This window comes from Pavona decussata, unplaced genomic scaffold (genome assembly GCF_977016875.1).
Source record: "Pavona decussata unplaced genomic scaffold, jaPavDecu1.1 SCAFFOLD_128, whole genome shotgun sequence".
Classification (NCBI taxonomy): Eukaryota; Metazoa; Cnidaria; class Anthozoa; order Scleractinia; family Agariciidae; genus Pavona; species Pavona decussata.
In genome coordinates this window covers 1,230,525-1,252,500 of record NW_028145542.1, presented here as the reverse complement: position 1 = coordinate 1,252,500, position 21,976 = coordinate 1,230,525, and the positions used below count along the sequence as shown (strand labels likewise).

Here is a 21,976-nt window from a genome sequence, read left to right as displayed (position 1 = left end):
CAATATCTTGTCGGCATGGTAACAGCAATCCACTTGATAAAATTACTGTTATACCAGATTGTAAGCTGATACATCTTAGGAAAAGTCACCAAGTTTGGTGGTGTTTGCTTTCGTATTTTAAACGTCACGAGCTGATTCTAGATCAGTCTCCCCACCCTCTCTTTCCAGGCTGAATTGGATAAAAGATGACTTACAAAAAGGCACTTACCAATTAGAAGGAGGATCACTGAAGCATTTGCTCCAACCACCAGTAACTCGAACATGATTTTATCCACGGAATGATCCACAGATGTAGGGATGTTTTCGCTGGGAATCTTACTCACGGCTCCTATTCCCAAGTTGATCAAAGTGACCACTAAAGATGTTACCATTAACTTGTTCTCGAACGGATCTAACACTGGTTTTTTGACGGCAAAGCCAATTGCATAGATACCTGAAATGATGGAAGCGATTCCTGCATAGGACCTGCTCTCACTGCCGATTAGGATTAAACCAGATGTCAGGATAACCTTGCGCACTGTATCAACAAGTTCCCAGTACCATGCAGAAGGCCTGTAATTTTCAAACAGGAATCGTAGTCCCGTAAGCAATTCAGCGCTTTTTGCTTCATTGTCGTCGTCGCAACTTCCACCTTCGTCGTCGTCTCGGATAGTTTGCAGCGCCCTTCGTTGACTCAAGAAGAGAGTGAGGAAGGAAGCTGCTGGCAGGAAAAGCACGTAACCGACGGCAACGTATCCGACGATGACTAAACGATTGTATCTTGAACTATTACAGTTTATGCCAAAGTCCGCCTTTAAATAACTGGTACAATCATCCTTTTCATCATCACTGCAAAGCGTGCGACAAACGAGAGGCAGTACGGCTGCTGTTTTCGAACACGTGCTGAGGTAGGTAACATAAAGGATGAAAAAAGCGTTTCTGTAGATGAACTCTTTTGTCTGAGACATTTTTAGGGCTTTCTGTTGGTCATCCAAGGTGGAACGCAATCTGAGGTATAACTTTCTGATTCCGTAAACACAGATCGACAGGATGATAACTAAAGCGTTTAGCGTGAGTATGGAAAAAAGATCCCCAAATGCATCAATTTTCAATTCTGGAAAGAGACAGTGAACAGGCGCAATCTGGAACACGTTTAACTGCAAAGCCTGGGAATATGTTCCGATGAGGGCAAGAGAGTCGGGCCATTCAATGTATGCAAATGCTTCAAGCAGTCCAGACGTTACTTGGTAAAAACCAATAACGATTTTGAGCCGCCCAAGAACAATGTCCACTGAAGAACGTCCGAAATTCTTTTTGCTTTTCTTTTTGCTTGACCATACCAGGATAGCGATTATTATGATAATGACTGCAGCTGTGATAGAAAGTTGCCCGATCATCCATTTTTTTGTTGGGCACCGTTCGCAGCTTTTAAATTGCTTGTAGTAGCGATCACTGCATACTTCACACAACGGACCTTTGTATCCAGTGCTGCAGTTAGAATCTATACCTCCAGTACAAGATTCTTGGCGAGGACATCTATGAGGTTTCGGTAGAGCGTGTGGGTACTTAGTTAACGACCGATTGGGTAGCGAGCCATTCATGTGTGCATTAACTTCAGCGGTAACATTAAGCACATTGCTTGTGAATTCTCTATAGAGATGTTTGTGTGTCTCATTTTCCCAGTTCCACCAGAAACCAGACTTTAAAGTTGCGAAGTCATCAGCGCATTCTAAACCATCACCACCACATGGTTTGCATTCCCCAAACAGATCTGTCCGATAAAACGACTGCAGGCATTTGCAAGCTCGAAATCCAGCAAAAGAGCTAGAATCAGTTCCTGTTAACGAAAAATAAAGTATAGTTTTTAATCTCCTTATCTATACCTGTATAGCTTTTTGCTTCTATGTCTGTTTGTGATTTTGAGGTCGCTCATAACGGTTTGCAGCTTTTCTCTTCAGTTATAATTTGATCGATAAGTACTGCTATTCTTTATCAGTAAATGGTGCAAACATAGTCATAATTGTTCGACTTAATAAGCAACAATAACAAAAATATAGCCGTTAAAAACATCCCTTGTTTTAGCTTAGGTTAGCATAACACAAAAACGAGCTGTATGATCCCAACGTTTTACTATGTAATTCTAACCAGCATGCCAATACGCACCTTCTTGCAAACTCACTCAAAAAAATGTTATAGGAGGGGTTTAGGAGCCACCTTGAATTTTCAAAAATATTAGGTGAATTATTTAGCGCAGTATAAATTAATGTTTCTTATTTTTCGGTTGGCTCGGTTTCCTTTGTTCTTTTCGGTTGAATATATGCAATAGCACCTGTCAATTACTAACTGTCTGAAAAGCTGGGTGCGGCTTTGGTTGTAAAAGGGGAGGGCGGGGTTGAAAACAATAACTGATAACAACGGACGAGGGGGAAATATATATCTCCCCCCTCCCTCGTCATATACCGCTCGACTTATTCCCCTTATTCAGTGTTCTCAAAAATTTCAACGAGTGCTTAATCGTTTACTATTAAAGAAAAAAATGAAGAAGATAACTTTTACTACTACTACTACTACTACTACTACTACTACTACTACTACTACTACTACTACTACTACTACTACTACTACTACTACTACTACTACTACTAGTAATTTAATAACAGGCCACTCATTCCATACTCGTACTGTGCCACTGTTAGCTTTCTTTACATTTGCAGGATTACGGTCACTAATCCGCTCAGCAAAGACAGTGTAGGAAGTTTTTGGTTAAAAAGACTTCATCTTCACAACCGCTTATCGTTGTTTCCACACGGAACGATAGCTGACTGCACACTATTTCCAAAATTTAACAACAGCCGCTCAACCACGTGTAGTGTACTGAATGCAGTGTTTACCACGTATACCAGCAGACAAAAGCAGTTGTTTATACATATTGTTGTGTGAATAATCCAAAGTTCAAAAAACAGTTGAGAAAAACATCTTCAGACCCGAAATCTCACTGCCTACAACTGTCATCAAAAGGTGTTGTGTATTAGACTTCGACCTGTTATAAAATAAGCATTTAACTATTTAAGGTCCTTGTTTCTATTAAGGAAACCTCACCAACAGAAAAAATAAGCATGTTATTGACCTGTCCCTCGGGGATTTGTGATATATTTCCCTCGTGACGTGCCCTCGGACGCAAGGGGAATATATCAGATATCCCCTCGTTCCAGGCCAATAACCCTTACATAACTAGTGTACTCATATGCACTACTTTGTTGTTTCCAGTTTGTTTGTTTTTTTAATTTGTTGTTGTTGAAAGTTGCCCATGCTTGCAAATCGTTTCAATCTTTACCCGTAAGGACAATTGTTCGTTTGTTTAGCGGAAAAAACGAAAGAAAAGGAAGCGCCAACGTTTGAGTCTCTTGGCCAGGGATGAGTAAACTCTGCAGCGACACGTTTGGTTTTTCATCCATACGTCGGGACAAGTGAAAGAAGGGACAATGCCCCAAAACCTCTCCAGGGCTTGGAATCTTAGACTGGGTTAGGTTACTACATGCCTTGTGTTTCGCTGTAGATGTTTAACTCCTTTAAACACTCTGGATATTTTAGCAAGATAATGGTATTACCTTGAGGACAGGCTTTGCAATCGCTGGCGTTCTTCCCAGGCGCATCGTTCTTAGACACAAAAGTTCCGTTAGGGCATCGTAAACAACTTTCACTGACAAAGGCTTCAGTGTCCGAATAATGACCTCCTAAAATGTTAAACAAAAAATATTCAAAACTTAAAAACCTTAACCATGCTTTCTAGGGTAAGCAGGGAAATAGTAGGAGTGTCACACAAGTGGTACGCGATAAACGAGCAGCTCACCATAGTTATTGAGCTTCCATGACATTTTTGTATAACCAATCAAAGCAATTTAAAGGACTCTGTTACGCTGCAAAATGTAATACTAACGCAAAATGTAATAACATCGACGCAAACTGTAATAAAGTATTCAACGCAAAATGTAAGAACGTTTCTGACGCACAATGTAATAACGCAAAATGTAATAACTCACGAATGACGTGAATGTAATTTTGAAATCAGTATCATGATTCAGTGTACGTTCACCTATGCATAAATTGAATAACAGGTGTACAGGTTTTATTCTCAACTCTTAAAAGTTTCAGATCGGAGGATTGGTGTTTTCTTACGGTATCTACTTATGGTGGCGTTTAAAAATGTGACTTTTTGGTGCTACGCTTATTCAAAAGAAGAGTTCTTAAATTTTGCGTTGAAAACTATATTACATTTTGCGTTAATATTGCATTTTGCAGGGACTCTCGACATGGTCACAATTTCTATCGTATATTATACACGTTCATGTGGCACTCGAAAAATAGGCGCCGCCCTCCAAAAAGCGCCTCAGCCCTCAATAACAACGCGGTCACTTATTCGAAGCACATGAAAATTAACTCTAGGGTGATAGATTACGAAGGGGGTTTCATCCTCATATAACTACAGTCAAACCTCTTAAAAACGGACACCGCGGGAACATGAATTAGTGTCCGTATCATAGAGGTGCCAATTTTAGAGAAGTAGGCCTTAGATGGATTTCGGTCTCGCAGAGACCAAGTGAACTGTCCGTAAAAGAGAGGTGTCCGCATCAAGAGGTGTCCGTAAAGAGAGGTTTCACCGTGCCCGAGTCCGATCTACAGAGTTTTTTAACTGAGTCTCTTTATGTCTATTATGCATTTACGTTTCCAAAAGTGACGGTTTTAAAGGAGCGTAGCACCTAAAAGTCACATTTTTAAGCGCCACAATAAGTAGATACGGTAAGAAAACACCAGTCCCCCGATCTGAAACTTTTAAGAGTGGAGAATAAAACCTGTACTCCTGTTATTCAATTTATGCATAGGTGAATATACACTGAATCATGATACTGATTTCGAAATACTATACACGTCATTCGTGAGTTATTACATTTTGCGTTATTACATTATGCGTCAGAAAAGCTCTTACATTTTGCGTTGAATACTTTATTACAGTTTGCGTCGATGTTATTACAATTTTGCGGCGTAAAAGACCTTTTTCTTTTTCTTAATATTTGACTTTAATGCATTGAGAAGTAAATTCACTTCAATGTGTAACGAAAAAAAATAACGCTTGCGCGCGTTAAGTTTTGTCCTCTAAAGATAACATACTGGAGTCAAGAATGTGATTTGTGAAGCACACTAGATAAATTAAAGGGGCAGCTTCATGGGAGATATCATGATTTCGGGCAAAAATTCACTAAATTTAAACTTTAAACACTGTCTTACAGTTAATTTCTAAATCGCTAATTAAAAAAAATTGACGCAAAGGTTGAACTAAAATATAGTACAACCGATTTTTAACGTGCTACGACAGCGAAAATTATTGGAAAAGGTTGGCCTCACGTTTTCAAATTTGAACCCATCTTTATTTTGGTCGTCTTCCAGATGATAGTTTCTTGGCATTCTACTATTCTTTTAATTTAATTTTGGTCGTTATATCTTGGCTGCTATCGACGGAATAGCGTTTTTTTTATTTTCAGTGTGTTGATAATTATAGCGTGATACTGTCCCTTTAAGATGAAGTTTTTCCAGAACAGCATTCATTATTTTGCAGATTCAATTTCAATAAAAATTGAGCATCACTGGAAGAAGCTTTCATTAACGTTATGATAGAACTGTACATTTTAAAACATCATTTTTGGTTTAAAAAAATACATCCATCCAATGAGTCATATTTAACACATTGCAAGGTATGTCTTTAGTAAAGAACAGGAAACCTTAATCCTTTGTGGTTTTATATCAGGTTGTCAGTATACTAAGTATGAATTTGACAGTCCAAACGGCACAATGCTTTTAATTTTCTGTGTTTGGCGGCAAACTATGATACCCTATTGAGCATGATTCTATGATCAAATCATCTCTGTAAAAAATCCACTATTTTGTTTTTATCAAGTGCGGACATGAAAATTCTAACTTCGTTTCTGGAAGCGCTCGTACTGTCTCGGTTTCTTATTCCATCCAAAAATACAAACGAATGTTCCTTTCCTTTTCATGGAGATAAGTGAAAATGCCTTTTTGGGGGAAATTGAGAGATTTAGAAAGTACAGTAACCACCCCCTGTCCTGAAAATAAAACCATTTTCTGGGGATGCTAGGGCTTACAGTAAAGTTACAACTGGCTATCTCAAACTTGTATGTCTGGAACAAAAAAATGTTTCCCTTGTTTGTTGGAGATAGCGGAAGTCTACTCTATAGTCAATTTTTACTCTATAGGCAATTTGTTATCGGTTACTTGTAGAATCCATGTCATGACCTCAATCGGTCACGTTCTCCTAGCTGATTGGTCCATCCAAATGGCCTTCTCTAAGTATCAAATTTTGAAGCCTAAGCTTGAAAAGATATAAATCTTAACAATTCTTCGAATGCATTTTCCTGGATCGCTTTGAATAAACATTTCACTCTGTCAAGTTAGTTTTTTATGAACATTTATCTTTTGTGTCCTGAAATCTTGATGAAGTGGACTTCAACTCTATTTATCTCTTTATTTACTTATTTATTTATTTATTTGTTTATTTTTATTCTGAGTAGGTAGGTCCAATTCTGCCAAGGAAATGACCTTGAAAATTCATGCTGTTAAACAGAGTTGTTGTTGTTGTTTTAATTTTTATCACTTTTCCGAGGAATCCATGCCCCATTTGCCTTCCGAGCTAAGTGAAAATGTTTTAAACCATACGTAGTAAGACAATGTGTCACATTCCCGACACCCCTTCCGAAATTCCTACTTTTTTTTCCCTGTAAACCGTATGTCCACCTTGCCTAGATCAGTATCCTATGATCAGGTTGTTCTGCTGAGCGCCTTTATAGCACATGTCATAACTCGGACACAGAGTATCCAAAGGAGTGGGCAAACATCTAAGGTCGGAATACTCATGAACAACCAGCGAAAGATGCTGCATTTAAATAGTCAAAACAGCAGTGTATATCGAACGAACGAATGATAATGAATGAATGAATGAATGAATGAATGAATGAATGAATGAATGAATGAATGAATGAATGAATGAATGAATGAATGAATGAATGAATGAATGAATGAATGAATGAAAGAATGAATGATCAATGAATCAACATTTTTTTTTAATTAGTCAATTGTTTTAAGACGAAAATTAGCGATAAGAAAATTCGACGTTTAGATGCCTCTGTGTCCGTCATTTTCAATAAATATGCAAGGAAAACGTAATATATATGACGACAGAAAGTTGCCGAGACGTCGATTTCCTTATTGCTAATTTTTCATCATAAATTTTTGTCAAAGTCTTCAGTTATAATAAATCAGTTGTTTGCCAGCTTTAATGCAGTGCTGGCCATTTATGATGAGCTCTTCTTAGGAAACAACTTTGTTAAAAGACTTAACAGTGATTTTAAAAATATCTTCTATACAAGATAGACACTTGAAGAGACTCACCTGCTGGGCACTCCTGGCAGGTACGAATGCTCAACTTCAAAATCGTGCCGGATGGGCATGGAAGGAGCCTGTATTCTCCTAGTGATGTATTTCCAAACCCAGCAGCCACAAAAGCCTGTTTTATGCTCCGCCCGACTATGTTATTCGACATTTGAGAAAGGTTGATATCTTCTGATTCGCTTTCCCCCAGGCCACTTCAAACAAATCACAACAAAAGGAAACAAATAATAGAATATTTAGCTGAAATCGATGAAGCTAAGAATTGTTCAATAATATATTCAGAAAATAATTAGTTTAACACTTACAGCTGGACTTTGCAGCGCGCTATTCCATTTGCACGGGTGAATTTCATGGTACCTATTTTTCCATTTTTCACAGTTCTGCAAAAGGTACATACATAGCTATTTGCTTTTCAACGGGTTCATTGAATCATGAAATTGAACTGAAAAAAAACATTACATCATTTATCCGAGCCTATTTATTTTATTATTATTATTATTATTATTATTATTATTATTATTATTATTATTATTATTATTATTATTTATTTTTTTTATTTTTATTATTTTTTTTTTTTACATATTCTGCTCGGAAGGGGTTGGGGGTAGGGGGCTCGTATGGACTATCAAGGCTTTGACATTAGCACCCGAGAGAAAGATGGTACGTCAAAGATGTTTCCTTTGAGGAGTACAATGAGAATATGTGTCCAAATGGAGGTCATTTGGTTTTCTTTCTTTTCTTTTAAGTAAATAAAAATAAAATAAATAAATAGGAATTTCTGTGGACTCCACGGAGTGGCTCTTCTCTCCACTGTTTCCAGGTCGAATTGGAATTTGGAAGTGTTGAGTGACAGGGTACTACAAACATATTTGCTTTAGGTTTCTCAAAACAGGAAGATTCCTTTTTCTGCAAAAAATAATACGTGCCATAATTTAGTTGACACTGCGAGATGAAAATAAGTAAAAACTGACCTGTCATAGCGAATTGTTTCCAGGTAAATTTATTAAAAAGTTATAAAAGTTCAAAAACTCCTCTAGAAAATAGGGTGTCAAACTGGAATATCTATTAATTAAGAGTATCACTATTTACTATTTGACAACAAAAAAACTACCGTTTTAACGCGGAGCAGGATTTTTGATACTCACATTTCAGTAGTCAGATTAGCTGCCCCAATGAGAGATGTAGAGTTTACTAATTCCAACTCTGTCCTTATCATGTATCTAACGACAAGAAAACGATATTGTGTTGTTTGCCTTTTTATCAAATGTTATCTTCACAAGAGTAACGGAGTGATGACAAACCTTATAATTCGACATCCTTTGAAAATTTGTTTTTATAACTGATCTCGGACAAATAATCGAATTTATCAAAAGCTTTCAAGTTGACACCTAATCATTCGAGCACTCTAATGCATTCTTTAGAAAACGAGACAAAGAGTTATTGTTTCTAACTTGTGTTTGTAAATAAAAGTAGACAATTTGCGGGAGTGAGATATTGTAGCTCTCTCGAGAAAAAAAAGCAAGACGCTCAAGTTTACTACTAGTCAGTCGAACGGCGACGGAACCCCTTTTGAGAAAATTATAATTAACGGCAAATATTTGAAATGTGGCTTACTGTTTTTCATTTTCCCTTCACTTTGTTTTGGGCCATTCATTTACACATTTGTGTACCTTTATAGCCTAATTTTTACGTAGTAGATTTTTTTTGGAAACAAATTCCTTCCGCCGAATTCACGAACTGTTGGGATACTTTACCTTATTCAGCACTTTACGCGAATTTTTGTTTTCCTTTCAAGACTAAAACGATTAATTTTCCATATCCCAAAGGTCTTTTCCGATCAAAAAGACAACCTTTTTTATTACAATGTGAGCCGAACCTCTGGAGCGATAAAGTCTTTCTACTGTCGAAAAGGACCGTTGGACGCCCCGGACAAGTAGGATTAGTGGGTGAAATTTAGTAATGACTGATTGCCTCATTTTCTTTGAACCATAAGCAGAGATATCTAGGAAACTTGCATTTATACAGTTAATACAGAAAACCCAGGCACAGTATATAAACGTCAGGTTGTCTTTGTGTCTTGTTGGTGATTTAGAAGGAATTTGTTGCCGTTTAAAGCCGGCAGTTTCGTTTCGTTTTTACCTTTAAATACAGAAAAGTGAGGAATGCTAGAGACTCGCTTCCTTCTTCTCTCAGAAATTGCTCTCGCATCAAAATTCTCATCCACTTCTTCGATAAGCACCATAACTTAACCAAAACATTCACCTTTCATGTTGATCACACTGGGATCTTAAATAACGAGAATTGGAAGAAAATTCAGTTGCCGCTGATTTTCGCTTACGTTCGGCCCTTTTGACGGAAACCGCCGTGGGAGGCTGCACGAGTTCAAATTACATTTATTTAGGTTCTCTTATTGGTCAATTGAAACCGACTCTCACGCGCCAACAAGAGGAAAGAGCTCTCTTTCTCTCACGAGTAATCACGGGCCCAGAACTTTTGGGAACATGTTTTCATTGTAGACAATGTTAACGGAATTAACGACGTTTCAACATATTCCAACACATACTCACATAGAAAGATTTTGGTTTGGCACAACGAATGCCCGAGATCCAATGGCCTGTATAGGATTATCTGACAGCAATCTGCGGAAAGAAAAAAATCGTTGCACAAGTCGGCATCTAGCTTAATTACCGAACAAGAGGCTCCCAAGTGCCCGGAACACTTTGAGAATAGTACTTAAGTGAGATCTATGATTGAGATTTGCTAGAAACACAATAGGGATGATTTTATCATATACGTTTTTTTAACATTGGTATAAATAATTTTTAATGCAAGGTACAAAAAGTTACAGCATTTTATATTTATGCTATTAACCATAGTTTTTAAACCTTAATACACTTTCATAGTTTCTAAGTTGCAAGCTATGCTTTTTCTTTTTTAGTTTTTGTCAGTAAATGATTGAATTTGCACAAATTTACAACATTGACAAAAAACAAATAACGACAACAACTTAGAAAACAAAACAAAACAAAAACCACGTCAAAAATGCATAATAAAAGAAATATTGAAAGGCATATTTTAAGGTATAGTAATAGTGTGAGAAAACTGTCAAAAAAAGAGTTCTAATATACGTTGTGTAGGCTGCTGTAGAAACCCACATACAATCATTGTATTTGATAACGTTTGGGATTGTTCCGTTTTATTGGCTGAACAGAATTGGAAAGTCTTTCAAAAAGCTATAGCATAGGAGCAGCGTATAAGAGCATGTGATGTAAGGAGTGAATGTCAGTTAAGCATTGACCGCATGCATTGTTGCCACAAATTTTGGCTCTTAACAGACTTGCTTGGGTTGTAAGAATGTTATTGATATTGTTATACTAGAACATCGTTATTGCAATGTTATTTTTTCCCCGTTTTTCAGACGAGTGGGGACAAGCGCGAAGCTCGATTCACGCGCGACGGCGGGAGGGTTAGTTACGCCTGCCCGCACATCTATTCGGCCCCCAGACACTTTCCAAAATCTCCAACTATTAACAGCGTTTAGCATGGACGGTGAATACCGGCAATACGTAAACTGCCACAAAAACATACACTAACGGAATAACAGCACGGAAAAATTGTTGTTGGAGACAGTAACAACTCTGCAACCTTCAAATGATTTAGAACAGACAGTAATGAGAAGCTTTATGGATTTCCTTAACGAAAGAAGGAGAATTACGGAGGTTAGCCACGAAAAGAACATGGCTCGCGTCCTTTTGTTGTTAGTTGTTGTTTAAGTCAACAGTCCACTAAGGCCCAATTTATTTTATTTTGTGTACGTCAATTGTTTACTGGGGCCATCCAGAAAATAGCACGGTTCGTAGATTTGATTTCCAGGATATTCAAGCAACTATTGTTCGAGGAGCAGTGGAGAAAAACTATAAGAGCATTCCGTTTAGTACTGAAACAGCGAAGAAAGGGAAGCGTTAGCCAGATCAAACCTTTTCCAAACCAAGCTGGAAGCAATCCAAGTACATTTCTGTAGTTTTTCCTTTACCGAATTTGGAAAAAAAAAAGGAGAAGGGCTTCTCGAATAGCTTAGTCAACAGAAAACGATGACGCGACCGCCATTTTGTCGTCGAGAACCATCTCATGATTACTTGACATCAAATAACCAATTGGATAGCCGCGATCATAAATGAACGCCGGAATAGCAAGGACAATGGTGTGCGGACAGGCGTTTTTTTTTTCTGCCCCTCCCGTCGCGCGTGATTCGCACCTCGCGCTTGCCTCCGCTCGCCTAAAAAAATGAAAAATAATGACAGCTGTTCATCAGGCTAATTCATGAGTAGTTAGGGTTTCCATATAATTTTGTTTTGTATTTTCTAATTGTTTCAATAGTGCGAGACAAAATGATGGAGATTGTTAGCCTGTAATGTGTCGAACTGATAGTTAAACCCCATGCTTCTCCAGTACTGCTTCTGGGTGACTTTCTAGGATGCTTCATTTACCGATTACATGCGTGGTATCCAAGAGACTTTTAAGGCTTTATTTATGATATTATAGTCCTTATGTTTTTTTTTTTCTCGCTTATAATAGTTAACTTTTTGATTTCAGTGGGTTTTCCATCCCCAAGTAAATTGAAAATTATAGAATCCATTTCTCTATTTAGTTGCTCAGAGATAACAAGTATAGACGCATTGTAAATTAACCCTATCTAGACCGGTTTTTGTTTTCTTTGTCTTCTGGGACCGGGGGGAGGAGGTGGATACTTCATAAGTATAAAAGCTATGACAGGGAGAGGTCCGCAACGCGAAATGATGACGTCATATCACGTGGTAATCATGTCGTGATGATCAAATGGTGGCCATTTTAGATCCGCCACCATTGATTTTTGAATTTTTCCTAAAACTTCAGCGCCGAAATTGCAAGAAAAGTAAACAAAAAATAAAGGAACACTAATATGCGCTAAAAAAACATAAAAGATTACGGGAAGAAAACCGATTTTTCTTTATTTTTAAAAGGGATTTTATATTTCTGAAAAGAATGCCTGTCAAAAATTGGTGGCACTGGTAACCTCAAAGACAATGAACACTAAAAGACCACATCAAGTTTTTCCCAAACAAATTTATTGAAAAAGTCCTAAAGTTCCAGGGCGTTTGTTCAAACATTCAAAAAGTATTTCAGGTTCAAAGAGAGTCCGCATCCCGCCCTCTCATCCCCCCGGTCTTCTAGATAGGGTAGACTGTTCACCGTCCCCCATTTTTCCGTGTGATCGTCGAGATCGAGCGCACCTTACCGTTAATGGCGGCCATCTTGATTTTTAGATGTACCGAGGGGGCGGGCGTCGGGGATTATAGCTCTAGGGGGCGGGAGGCGTTACGTTTGAAGGTTCTAAGGATTTATCGCGACCCTGGGGGATCCTGTTATTGCGCTGAGGCGACTTTATTTTGCGATGATGTCGTCTCTAACTGAAGGTTTCTGATTGGCTCAAAAACTGTCATGTAAGCATTGGATGGTGTTGTTTATTTCTTTTCATTTGAGTTTACAAAGCTTCTCACACCGTTCAAGGGACACTAATAATATTTGTTTTGTGTTGAACATGTACCCTGTAAGGCGGATACAACTTTTTTCTTGAAGGTAAGCAATAAAGAGTGATTATAAATTCGATAAAGAGAAATTTACACTAAGGCTTAAAATACTTTTTCTTGATTGAGAAAACGGCCACAGTAAATAACAATGATAAATTATGGCATTTTCAAAGCAAAAGGATCTGATTTATTGGGACTGCTCCCCTTTTCAGACGCTTTGAGATGTTTTCGCTTTGCTCAAAGTTTTTTGTTTAAATTAGTACCATCGCCAATATAAGTCGTCGAAGTTTTCACCTGTGCGCCTCTCCAGAAAATATCTTCTCAAGCCTTTTCTGTAGGCTGTCAACGTTGCAGGCTCATATTCTTCACCGAAAGTTTCTTTTCTGGTGTCTCCTATCTCTAGAAAAAAGTGCTTCAAGAGCTCTGTTGCAATGTCTTTCATGGTTCAGGTCTGTCAATTTGATCTTTTTGTCGTAGCTAGCGCAAGCGCCGAATGGCAGACTCGGTAATTTTTACAGCATTCTTCACCGCTTGATTTATTTCAAAATTTAAATATCTAGGGCTTCTAACCTAGGATAACAATGCTCCTTTTTCGTTTTTGGATACTAGTATGGTTGTTTTTTTTTATTCTTGCTTCTGGCTGTAAGGTTTATTCATCACTGTTTTAATGATGTTGTTTATCTCGCGGCGGTAACAAATTTTCAATAAATTTGCTTTGAAAATGTTTAAACCTACTAGCTGGTTTATTTCGTCAATGGTAGGTACTTTATGGACTGTAAATGTGTGCATTTTTTTTTTGTCGTAAAAATTAAATCCTAAAATTCAAATAACCCGCCCAGAGAAAAAATGTCGCGTACAGATATTACCATGGCTACAGTTTGACTGAAGTAAGAATTTCTCTTTCAATCAGCGCACGATTTGTACTTTATCCTTTTATTTTCTCCAACAAAATGTTTGTATCGCGATAAAACCCTAAACACGGAATATATTTTCTCCCAACTAGCCGTCACTATAAAGCCGTAATGTCGTGTCAAACTCAATTTTAGTTTATATTAGTGAGGTTTATTTTTTTTTCTATAAAGCCTAAGGTTTCTTCTCAACCAACCGTTAAAAGTCTTTTCTAAGTTCAGAATTAATTTCATCTACTGAAAATTAAGCTCTAGGTTTTGAATCAAACCTCGCGGTTCTCGAGGCCAGCGAAAACCAAATGAAGTGGTCAATGTCGTTTTTCGAATTCCAACAACCAAGCCGCATTCCTTTTGGTTTCATCTTTGTTTGTTTGTTTATTTTTGTTTTTCATCTTTCTTAATCTCTTTTATCGTGTTAATGCTAGGTCAAAAATTTAGGTTATTGAGAGTGTAAATATGGAAATTTCGATTTCTTTCTTTTAACATGTGTAAACTTGAAAGCCGTTTCTACCTATTTTATTCCTGGATAGTTCTGCTATGTAGTTTACGTTGCACGAGTTGAAATAATAGGCAAGTAGTCGAAGATACGTGAATTTCTATTTCTAGTCAAGTAGTTTTAGCTGGCATTGCTATAGTAGCCGATTAAAACACCTGGTGAAAGGTTTACTACAGCTATCCTTGAAATGTTCAAATTTTTAACCCTTTCTAAATATACTTACAAATATTCAAGGCTTGTGAGGTTAACAAAAGCTTCCTCTGGTATTAAGCGGATGCTGTTATTTTGAAGAATTCTATTGAGAACAAAAAGCAGACAGGCAAACATGCAATAAATAAATAAATAAATAAATAAATAAATAAATAAATAAATATGTAAATGAATGAATGAATGAATGAATGAATGAATGAATGAATAAAAAGCTGTTAAAATTGTGCAGTGCTACAGTTTTTGTTACAAATTCAGTTCTAGCTATTTGCCGACAATTATTGCTGTAACTCGATTTTTTTCATTCTTAATTGCTCAACATTATATTTTGCAAACAAGCGTTCAGTTTCTCGAAAACCATGCCCGTATACATGGTGTTTAATTTTTCTGTTCAATTGATCGATCATTCAAAAAATAAATCAATCAGTCAATCAATCAGTGATGTTCAAGCCTAACATATAGTCAACGACGAAGGAGGATTGGGAATAAGGATTGGAGAATAAGTTCAGAGTTTCGATTCCATGTTATTGACTAAAAAGTACCGTAATTAAACACATCCATAATTCAACTATGAAAACAATGGACATGCTATACCTCAATCTTAATAGAAACATGACAGACCATAGGATGCTACTTACAAATATTGCAGAGACTGTTGATTCCAGAAAAGACCAGCGGTGATGTTCACGAGTTTATTATCTGCCAAGTTACTGGGAAAATGCAAACAAACAAAAACAAGACAACACAAGGGACTTTTTATTAGGCTTATAAACATTTTCCAACAATTTGCAATAACCAATAATAAACAATCATGGGCCATTGTGTTCGGGCACGTTCCCCCCATGGCTAGACATGAATCCTTTGCATGAATGTTGCCCCATTTGCCACATGACTGGGTTCATTCCTTGGAAGGTGTATTCGAAGAATTCCTTTTGTACTGTTGCCCTTTGATTATGCCATGAACTACTCCACTACTTGACTTCATTGATTTCAGTTGTGCTCTCGACAGTTCATTGGTTCTTGCAATTTCAATAGCTTTGTCGAGAGATATTGGGGCGGAGCGCCACCACGTTAATTTTATAATGTACTTGAAGTCGTTGAAAATAGAGTCGCGACGTTAAAATTGATATTGAATTAACCCAAGATTTTACAGCTGCAAATTTCGCCGCGATAATAACTATGCTCATTTTTTTTTTTAAGTTTGTGTGCTTTTATAAAACAAGATTTAATTTATTACACAAGTTCTAAATCGCTCCAACTTTGGATATTATAAGGTTGGTGACTTCTATTTTCCCCGCATTTACGTTAAAACCGTTTATGCCTAGCGGATGATTGTACTGTTTGTTAAAAAAAAAAAACTGGGTGTGAGATCCCGAAACGTTTGTTAGCCACCTCTTGTTTTCTCACGAAATGGCCTATGAGCTTGCACTTCAGAAATTCTGAACTAATGACATAATTTCCTTACAGATCTGGGTGCAATTTCTGACTTGTTACAACAGTTTTCCCTTTGTTGCGTGTTTGAATTAGGAGGAGTATATGTGGTATACGTCTTCCTGTGGTATCTCATCTAAGTTTTCTATAGTCGTAATTATGTACTAAATCTATGCGTAATTTTTTTTTATTTGCAGAGGTAAATTTACATTTTCTCTTTTTGCCATTGTTGCATATGAATAGCGTCTTTCTTATTCTTTGATTGAAAGTCCCTTTAGTATTCCCTTACAGAACATACCAATACCTACACAGCTAATAAATTGCACAAAATACACTGAGGTAGTAGAGCACGAAAACAACGTGGGGCAACAATAGTACTGATATTTTACTCTGCGTCACTTGATGATGCAGTTAAAGACAAGAACAGCGTTATTTCATACAAACAGTGATTGCCAAGAAACAAGGTTGTGTTTCAAATTCTGCTACTTTTTTCACTTTTGTTGGAATAAAAACCTTAAACACGGCAGACTACCTTTGCAAAATTCTCTAATCACAAAGTCCTGCTAATGAAACTGTATAGTACAGGAAATTTTTGAAAAAAAGACACATTACTATGTACTTTGCTCCATTTTCTGATTTGGGTCACGTGGCTATGGCGTGGTCCAATGTCACCATCGATTGAACCAGACTTACAATATATGACTATTGACCAAATCCGGTTGAATATGAACAAACATGTGATGAGTTATATCAAACAGACCTTTTAATGGCAACTGGCTAAAAAGACAGGAAAATGGAGCCTTGGAGACAGTCCTCCCTTTTATGATACGCGGGTGAACTTTATCTTGACGGCCAAAAGGAATACCTAAAAAGGCGTCAGTAGCATTTCGGGGAAACACATATAAACCATCCGACCAATGACAAGACAAAAAGGAACTTAAAGTACTTCCGAATTCGTCGCTTTACGGCTAAGATGCAATAAAGAATAACATAGTAACGAATATATTTTACTCTGGCGTGAAAATCCTTTGTACATTGTTGAAATCGTTAGATGTAGACTTGACGAGAAGGAGAAGAAGAAGAAGAAGAAGAAGAAGAAGAAGAAGAAGAAGAAGAAGAAGAAGAAGAAGAAGAAGAAGAAGAAGAAGAAGAAGAAGAAGCAGCAGAAGAAGAAGAAGAAGAAGAAGAAGAAGAAGAAGAAGAAGAAGAAGAAGAAGAAGAAGAAGAAGCAGAAGAAGAAGAAGAAGAAGAAGAAGAAGAAGAAGAAGAAGAAGAAGAAGAAGAAAAAGAAGAAGAAGAAGAAGAAGAAGAAGAAGAAGAAGCAGAAGAAGAAGAAGAAGAAGAAGAAGAAGAAGAAGAAGAAGAAGAAGCAGAAGAAGAAGAAGAAGAAGAAGAAGAAGAAGAAGAAGAAGAAGAAGAAGAAAAAGAAGAAGAAGAAGAAGAAGAAGAAGAAGAAGAAGAAGAAGAAGCAGAAGAAGAAGAAGAAGAAGAAGAAGAAGAAGCAGAAGAAGAAGAAGAAGAAGAAGAAGAAGAAGAAGAAGAAGAAGAAGAAGAAGAAGAAGAAGAAGAAGAAGAAGAAGAAAAAGAAGAAGAGGAGGAGGAAAAAGACAGAAAAGCTACCAAGCAAATTGATGGTGGCACACTAACATGTACCGTAGGTTCGATAAGGTGGAAAAGATTCCTGAAGAAAGATTGCTTAAACCATTTCCAGACAAACCCCTGCAATGAAATTAGCTTCTTTTAGTATTTCAGACAACTTAAAAGAAGGAGGAAACTATCAAAACATACCGTACCATAATAAAACGTGATAATTATGTTAGACTGACAAATTGAAATGTAAAGCTGAAACCCTATCGTGCAGCAACATCAGACGTTATCGTTTCCAGTTCTATTTCTTGTTCTTCTTTTTTTTTTTGTAATTCTTGCGTTCATTAAACGACAACACGAATTACGATATCAGGTTACCCACAGAAAACCATTTTTCAACCATTTTTTAACTGATGGTTGACATTTTGAAATACAAACCACGCAGATTTAATTTTACAGCTCTACAAACGGAGGCCACATAGACACTTAAGACTGAAAAACAAAGCCTAATGTCTCGATCAAGAATATAGCAAGTCCTGTTTTCGTTCTGTTTTTCTTGATTTTATTAACCTGAGCATAGATTTCGAAAGAAAATGATTAATAATGGGCTACAGTTCTCAGTACAGCTAAGTTAGCTGATAAAATAGTAGTCAAATTTTGTGGCACAAGGTTGCAAACTAGATCATTTAAACGATGTCAAAATAGACAATTAATTTCTTTAAATTTTGGATTACGATAAAAATATTTGGAGGATTCCTCCAGGTCCGATGGGATCAATGCGATTTTTTTCGTTGTTGGCGAGATGGTTAACAAGGTGACCTAAAAACTACTCAATTTACCTTTGGCGACTCTACAATTTATCTATACATTGCCGGTGCTGCCAAAACGTCATTCCTTCCTCAAACAGCTTGAATATTTTACACATTGAAGTTCCATTTGTCAATAAATATTTAAATGTTTAATTTTGGTTTTCTGTGAAATTTTGACTGAGTTACAATTTTTTCAAAATACCTCCTCCTAAACTTCAGAATGCATTAAACGTGACATATGTAGTAAAAGCCTATTTTTCACAAAAGTGGGACCTGACTTAGGGTGAAGTCTATTTTAAATCAATAGCACTAACACCAATCTACTAATTTATGGAATAAAGTTTGTGGGCACTTAACTCTGCGTGCCGTACAGAGCTTTGCGATTTCTCTAATACTCACGGATTTCAATCGAAACTAAACATTAAGCCGTCAGGCCGATAGACACACTTCTGAGCCGAACTCTTTTAGAAATACAATAATAACCACTAGGTAAATATTTCTTGTCATTTAGCCATATTTTAGAGATCTAGATCTATACTTTTACTGGTATTTTAAATGAAACCTCTTGAGCTATTTTTCTTTTCCACGATGTGCTATAGCAGTGTTTGTTTTGCGTGACTGACAGCTGTTCATTTCAAGGTATATATTCAATATTCATTTTACGCTCAGTTTAAAGTGTTACCTTTCTTGTATGTATGAATAAAATTAGTAGTTATAAAATTCTTTCCAAGACAAAGAATTAGCTTGGGAAAAGCTCCTAATTCTCCTTCTTATAGTTCCTCGCGAAGCGAGGGCCGAAGGCCCGAGCGTAGCGAGGTTAATAAATTTGTCGGGCCGAAGGCCCGCCGAAGGCCGCGCTCGGGAGCTAAGCCGTGCGAATTCGAGCCGAACATATATTTATATATATGTATGTATGTTTATATATTTCCGTGAAGGTGTCCGCACTGTTGCCTAGCAACAGTGAAAAACAAAGTATGAATGACGTTAGACTGTCTGGCGTAGTCTGGAGCAAAATTTTCACACATCGGGAAAGTTTTCGTGCCGGATCCAATTTCAACTGCAATGTTCATCAATATTCACTGGATACAGAACTATCTCTCCAGAATCTTTTCCCTTTCTTCCAGAAATCTTTTTTGTGAAAGATTGCATTGAAGAAATTACACGTTTTGTGACCGCCGTAAAATAATTTTCCGTGGGAAATAAATTCATCGAACACGACAGCGCTTCACGCACGTTGTACATTTCGTCTCGTCAGAAATAGATTTTCAACCGCAATGGCCGCGGTAAAATAATTTTCCGTGGGAAATAAATTCAGCCAACACGACAGCGCTGCACGCCCGTTGTACATTACGGCGCGTCAGAAATAGATTTTCAACCGCAAACTAGCCTGTGGAACTACGAAAAGACCATGCTCATCGAAAAAAAATGCTATGCCCCTTTTAATCTCCTCATTTGATGCTACAATACGAATCAAGAGGGCTTTCGACCCAGACCCAGCTACGCGAGGTTTTGCGAGTCACGTATTTCTAGTATATGAACTTGTTTCTTTACGTTTTGTGACGCAGTGTTTACTCCGTTGTTCATTTCAGTCAGTCAATTAAAAGCCAGAGATGAATATCTTGTCAAAACCCTCCTATCACATACCGAAAGGTCGGCATTACTTAAAAATGCCTGCTATTCCATCCAGTTGTTCCCTGCATGAGAAATTACAGACTCCTTGTGGATCCAGCAGAGACAAGGAGAGCTTTGTTTTGCTTTCTGAGAGGAGCTCAAATATATCGGCGCATTTAGCGAACTTTCACTTATCACAAATGAGGCGATATCACTGAAGCCGAGCTGATGTTGGGAAAAGATCGGGCATAATTCGTGGCGATTCACGAGCTTGACTACCTGCCTGAGACACATACATTTATTTGGAAAGTTTTGGCAAGGGGAAAAGTCGTGCCAGTACACTTGCTGGGAAGATTCTAAGTGTGGCGGGGAGACAAGTCATAACTGAAGTGGTCGATGAAATGATTCTTCTGTTTGGAAAAATCGCCTCTTTTCTTTTGCGTAAGTGTGATTATCTTCTGAGCTGTGGTGTACTTTTCTCTATTATCCGTTTCCATCCAGGTGTATTTTCGGTTTCTACTTTCACAATGTTTATCTCGCTAGTCAACGTATAATTTCTAAGGAAAACCGAGTCTCTGAAAACACGTGATTTCAAGGTATGGATGTATCGAGTGTCAGAGTGCGTTTTCTATTTACCTGGTTTCAAACGCAAGTAGATTTGTCGGCTTCAGGGTAGCTGTTGGAGCTCTTTTGAAGTGATTGGCGAGGATATGGAAGCACAAGAACAGCTGCATCGATGAGCCGTCATTCTTTGAAAAACTAAATACAATTAATCAATTTACGGTCGAGATTAATGGATACTACAACGCTTAGGCGACACCAGCCCAATGTGGTTCCAATTACTTGACCTTAAAAAAAAAACGTGTTCACCTGTTCACCGTCCATCTAAAGCATCACTTGAATGTAATATTTAACACAATCTGTGTTTATCCTTTTCAACGGATGAGAGAACTCATGTCAATGATTTTGTTCGTTGCATCTCGGTGAGGGTAAGAGGCGGAATGAGTTTGCGGAATGGAATGTGGAAAGACGTGCGGAATGGCATAATTATGCAAAATAAGAATTGCGGAATGACATAATTATGCGAGATACGATTTATGCATAATGACTCACAGAAATACATTAAACTGAAAAAGCGCGCCTTTTTTTGGGCGCCAATTTGCAAATACAGCCTTTTTGTAACCATTTCAACCGAAGAATGCATCACAAAAACCCAAACGATGGTATCTTCGAATTCAAACTTTTTTCCTTCGATTCTCATCGCATAGCCGTTGATGCAACATAGCAGCTCGTGGACTTTTATCGTTCGCGAGTGAACACAAGATTTGTAATACATTTGCATTAAAAAAGCGGGTTTATTTACGTAACCTGGTTTCCATTCCACACGAGTCGTCCGCCATTACGGGAGATGTATACGACTCAATCGAAGGCTGGTTAAACTTGACATGTTTCAAGCTTTCACAGCGCCTCGCAGGAAAAAGACGTGAGTAAAGAACCGCCTCTGTTTATTTTTGAAACGATTTATGTCACTTGTCGAGGATTTATCTGGTTATGACGAATGTGTTGTGGTTCGGTCATGCTCATTTCTGTTGTTTTACGTTTTATATTAATCAATTTATCATACACAGCCACACACACACACACACACACACACACACACACACACGCAAAAAATAAATAAATAAATGAAAACGAAAATAAAAATTTAACCGCAATCTATACCGCAGAACTCTTTCCCCGTATTTTGACGTGTAGATTTCGGTTTTTTATTTTCGAAGGAAGGATCTTGATGTAACAAATTTTCAACTCCAACATTTTATAAGAAACTATATCTAAGCAATTTGGGAAAGATTTCCGCACAGCCCCATACATTATTTATCTATTCACAACTGTCACACTAACCCACTTCCAAAAACGACG

At 37.4% G+C, this 21,976-nt stretch overlaps 1 protein-coding gene across 1 annotated transcript in view; it reads right to left on the bottom strand.

The window, feature by feature from the left end:
• The window catches only part of LOC146468855 (uncharacterized), a 208,312-nt gene that overhangs the window by 9,126 nt on the left and 177,210 nt on the right, over positions 1-21,976 (bottom strand). The window contains exons 4-12 of the mRNA XM_085123888.1: positions 17,697-17,768; positions 15,257-15,328; positions 14,635-14,706; positions 10,008-10,079; positions 8,586-8,660; positions 7,746-7,820; positions 7,441-7,634; positions 3,588-3,713; positions 209-1,816 (exon numbers count right to left, since the gene is read on the bottom strand). Coding sequence (XP_084980014.1) covers positions 209-1,816; positions 3,588-3,713; positions 7,441-7,634; positions 7,746-7,820; positions 8,586-8,660; positions 10,008-10,079; positions 14,635-14,706; positions 15,257-15,328; positions 17,697-17,768 — 2,366 coding nt within the window. The remainder of the gene's footprint in view (positions 1-208; positions 1,817-3,587; positions 3,714-7,440; positions 7,635-7,745; positions 7,821-8,585; positions 8,661-10,007; positions 10,080-14,634; positions 14,707-15,256; positions 15,329-17,696; positions 17,769-21,976) is intronic.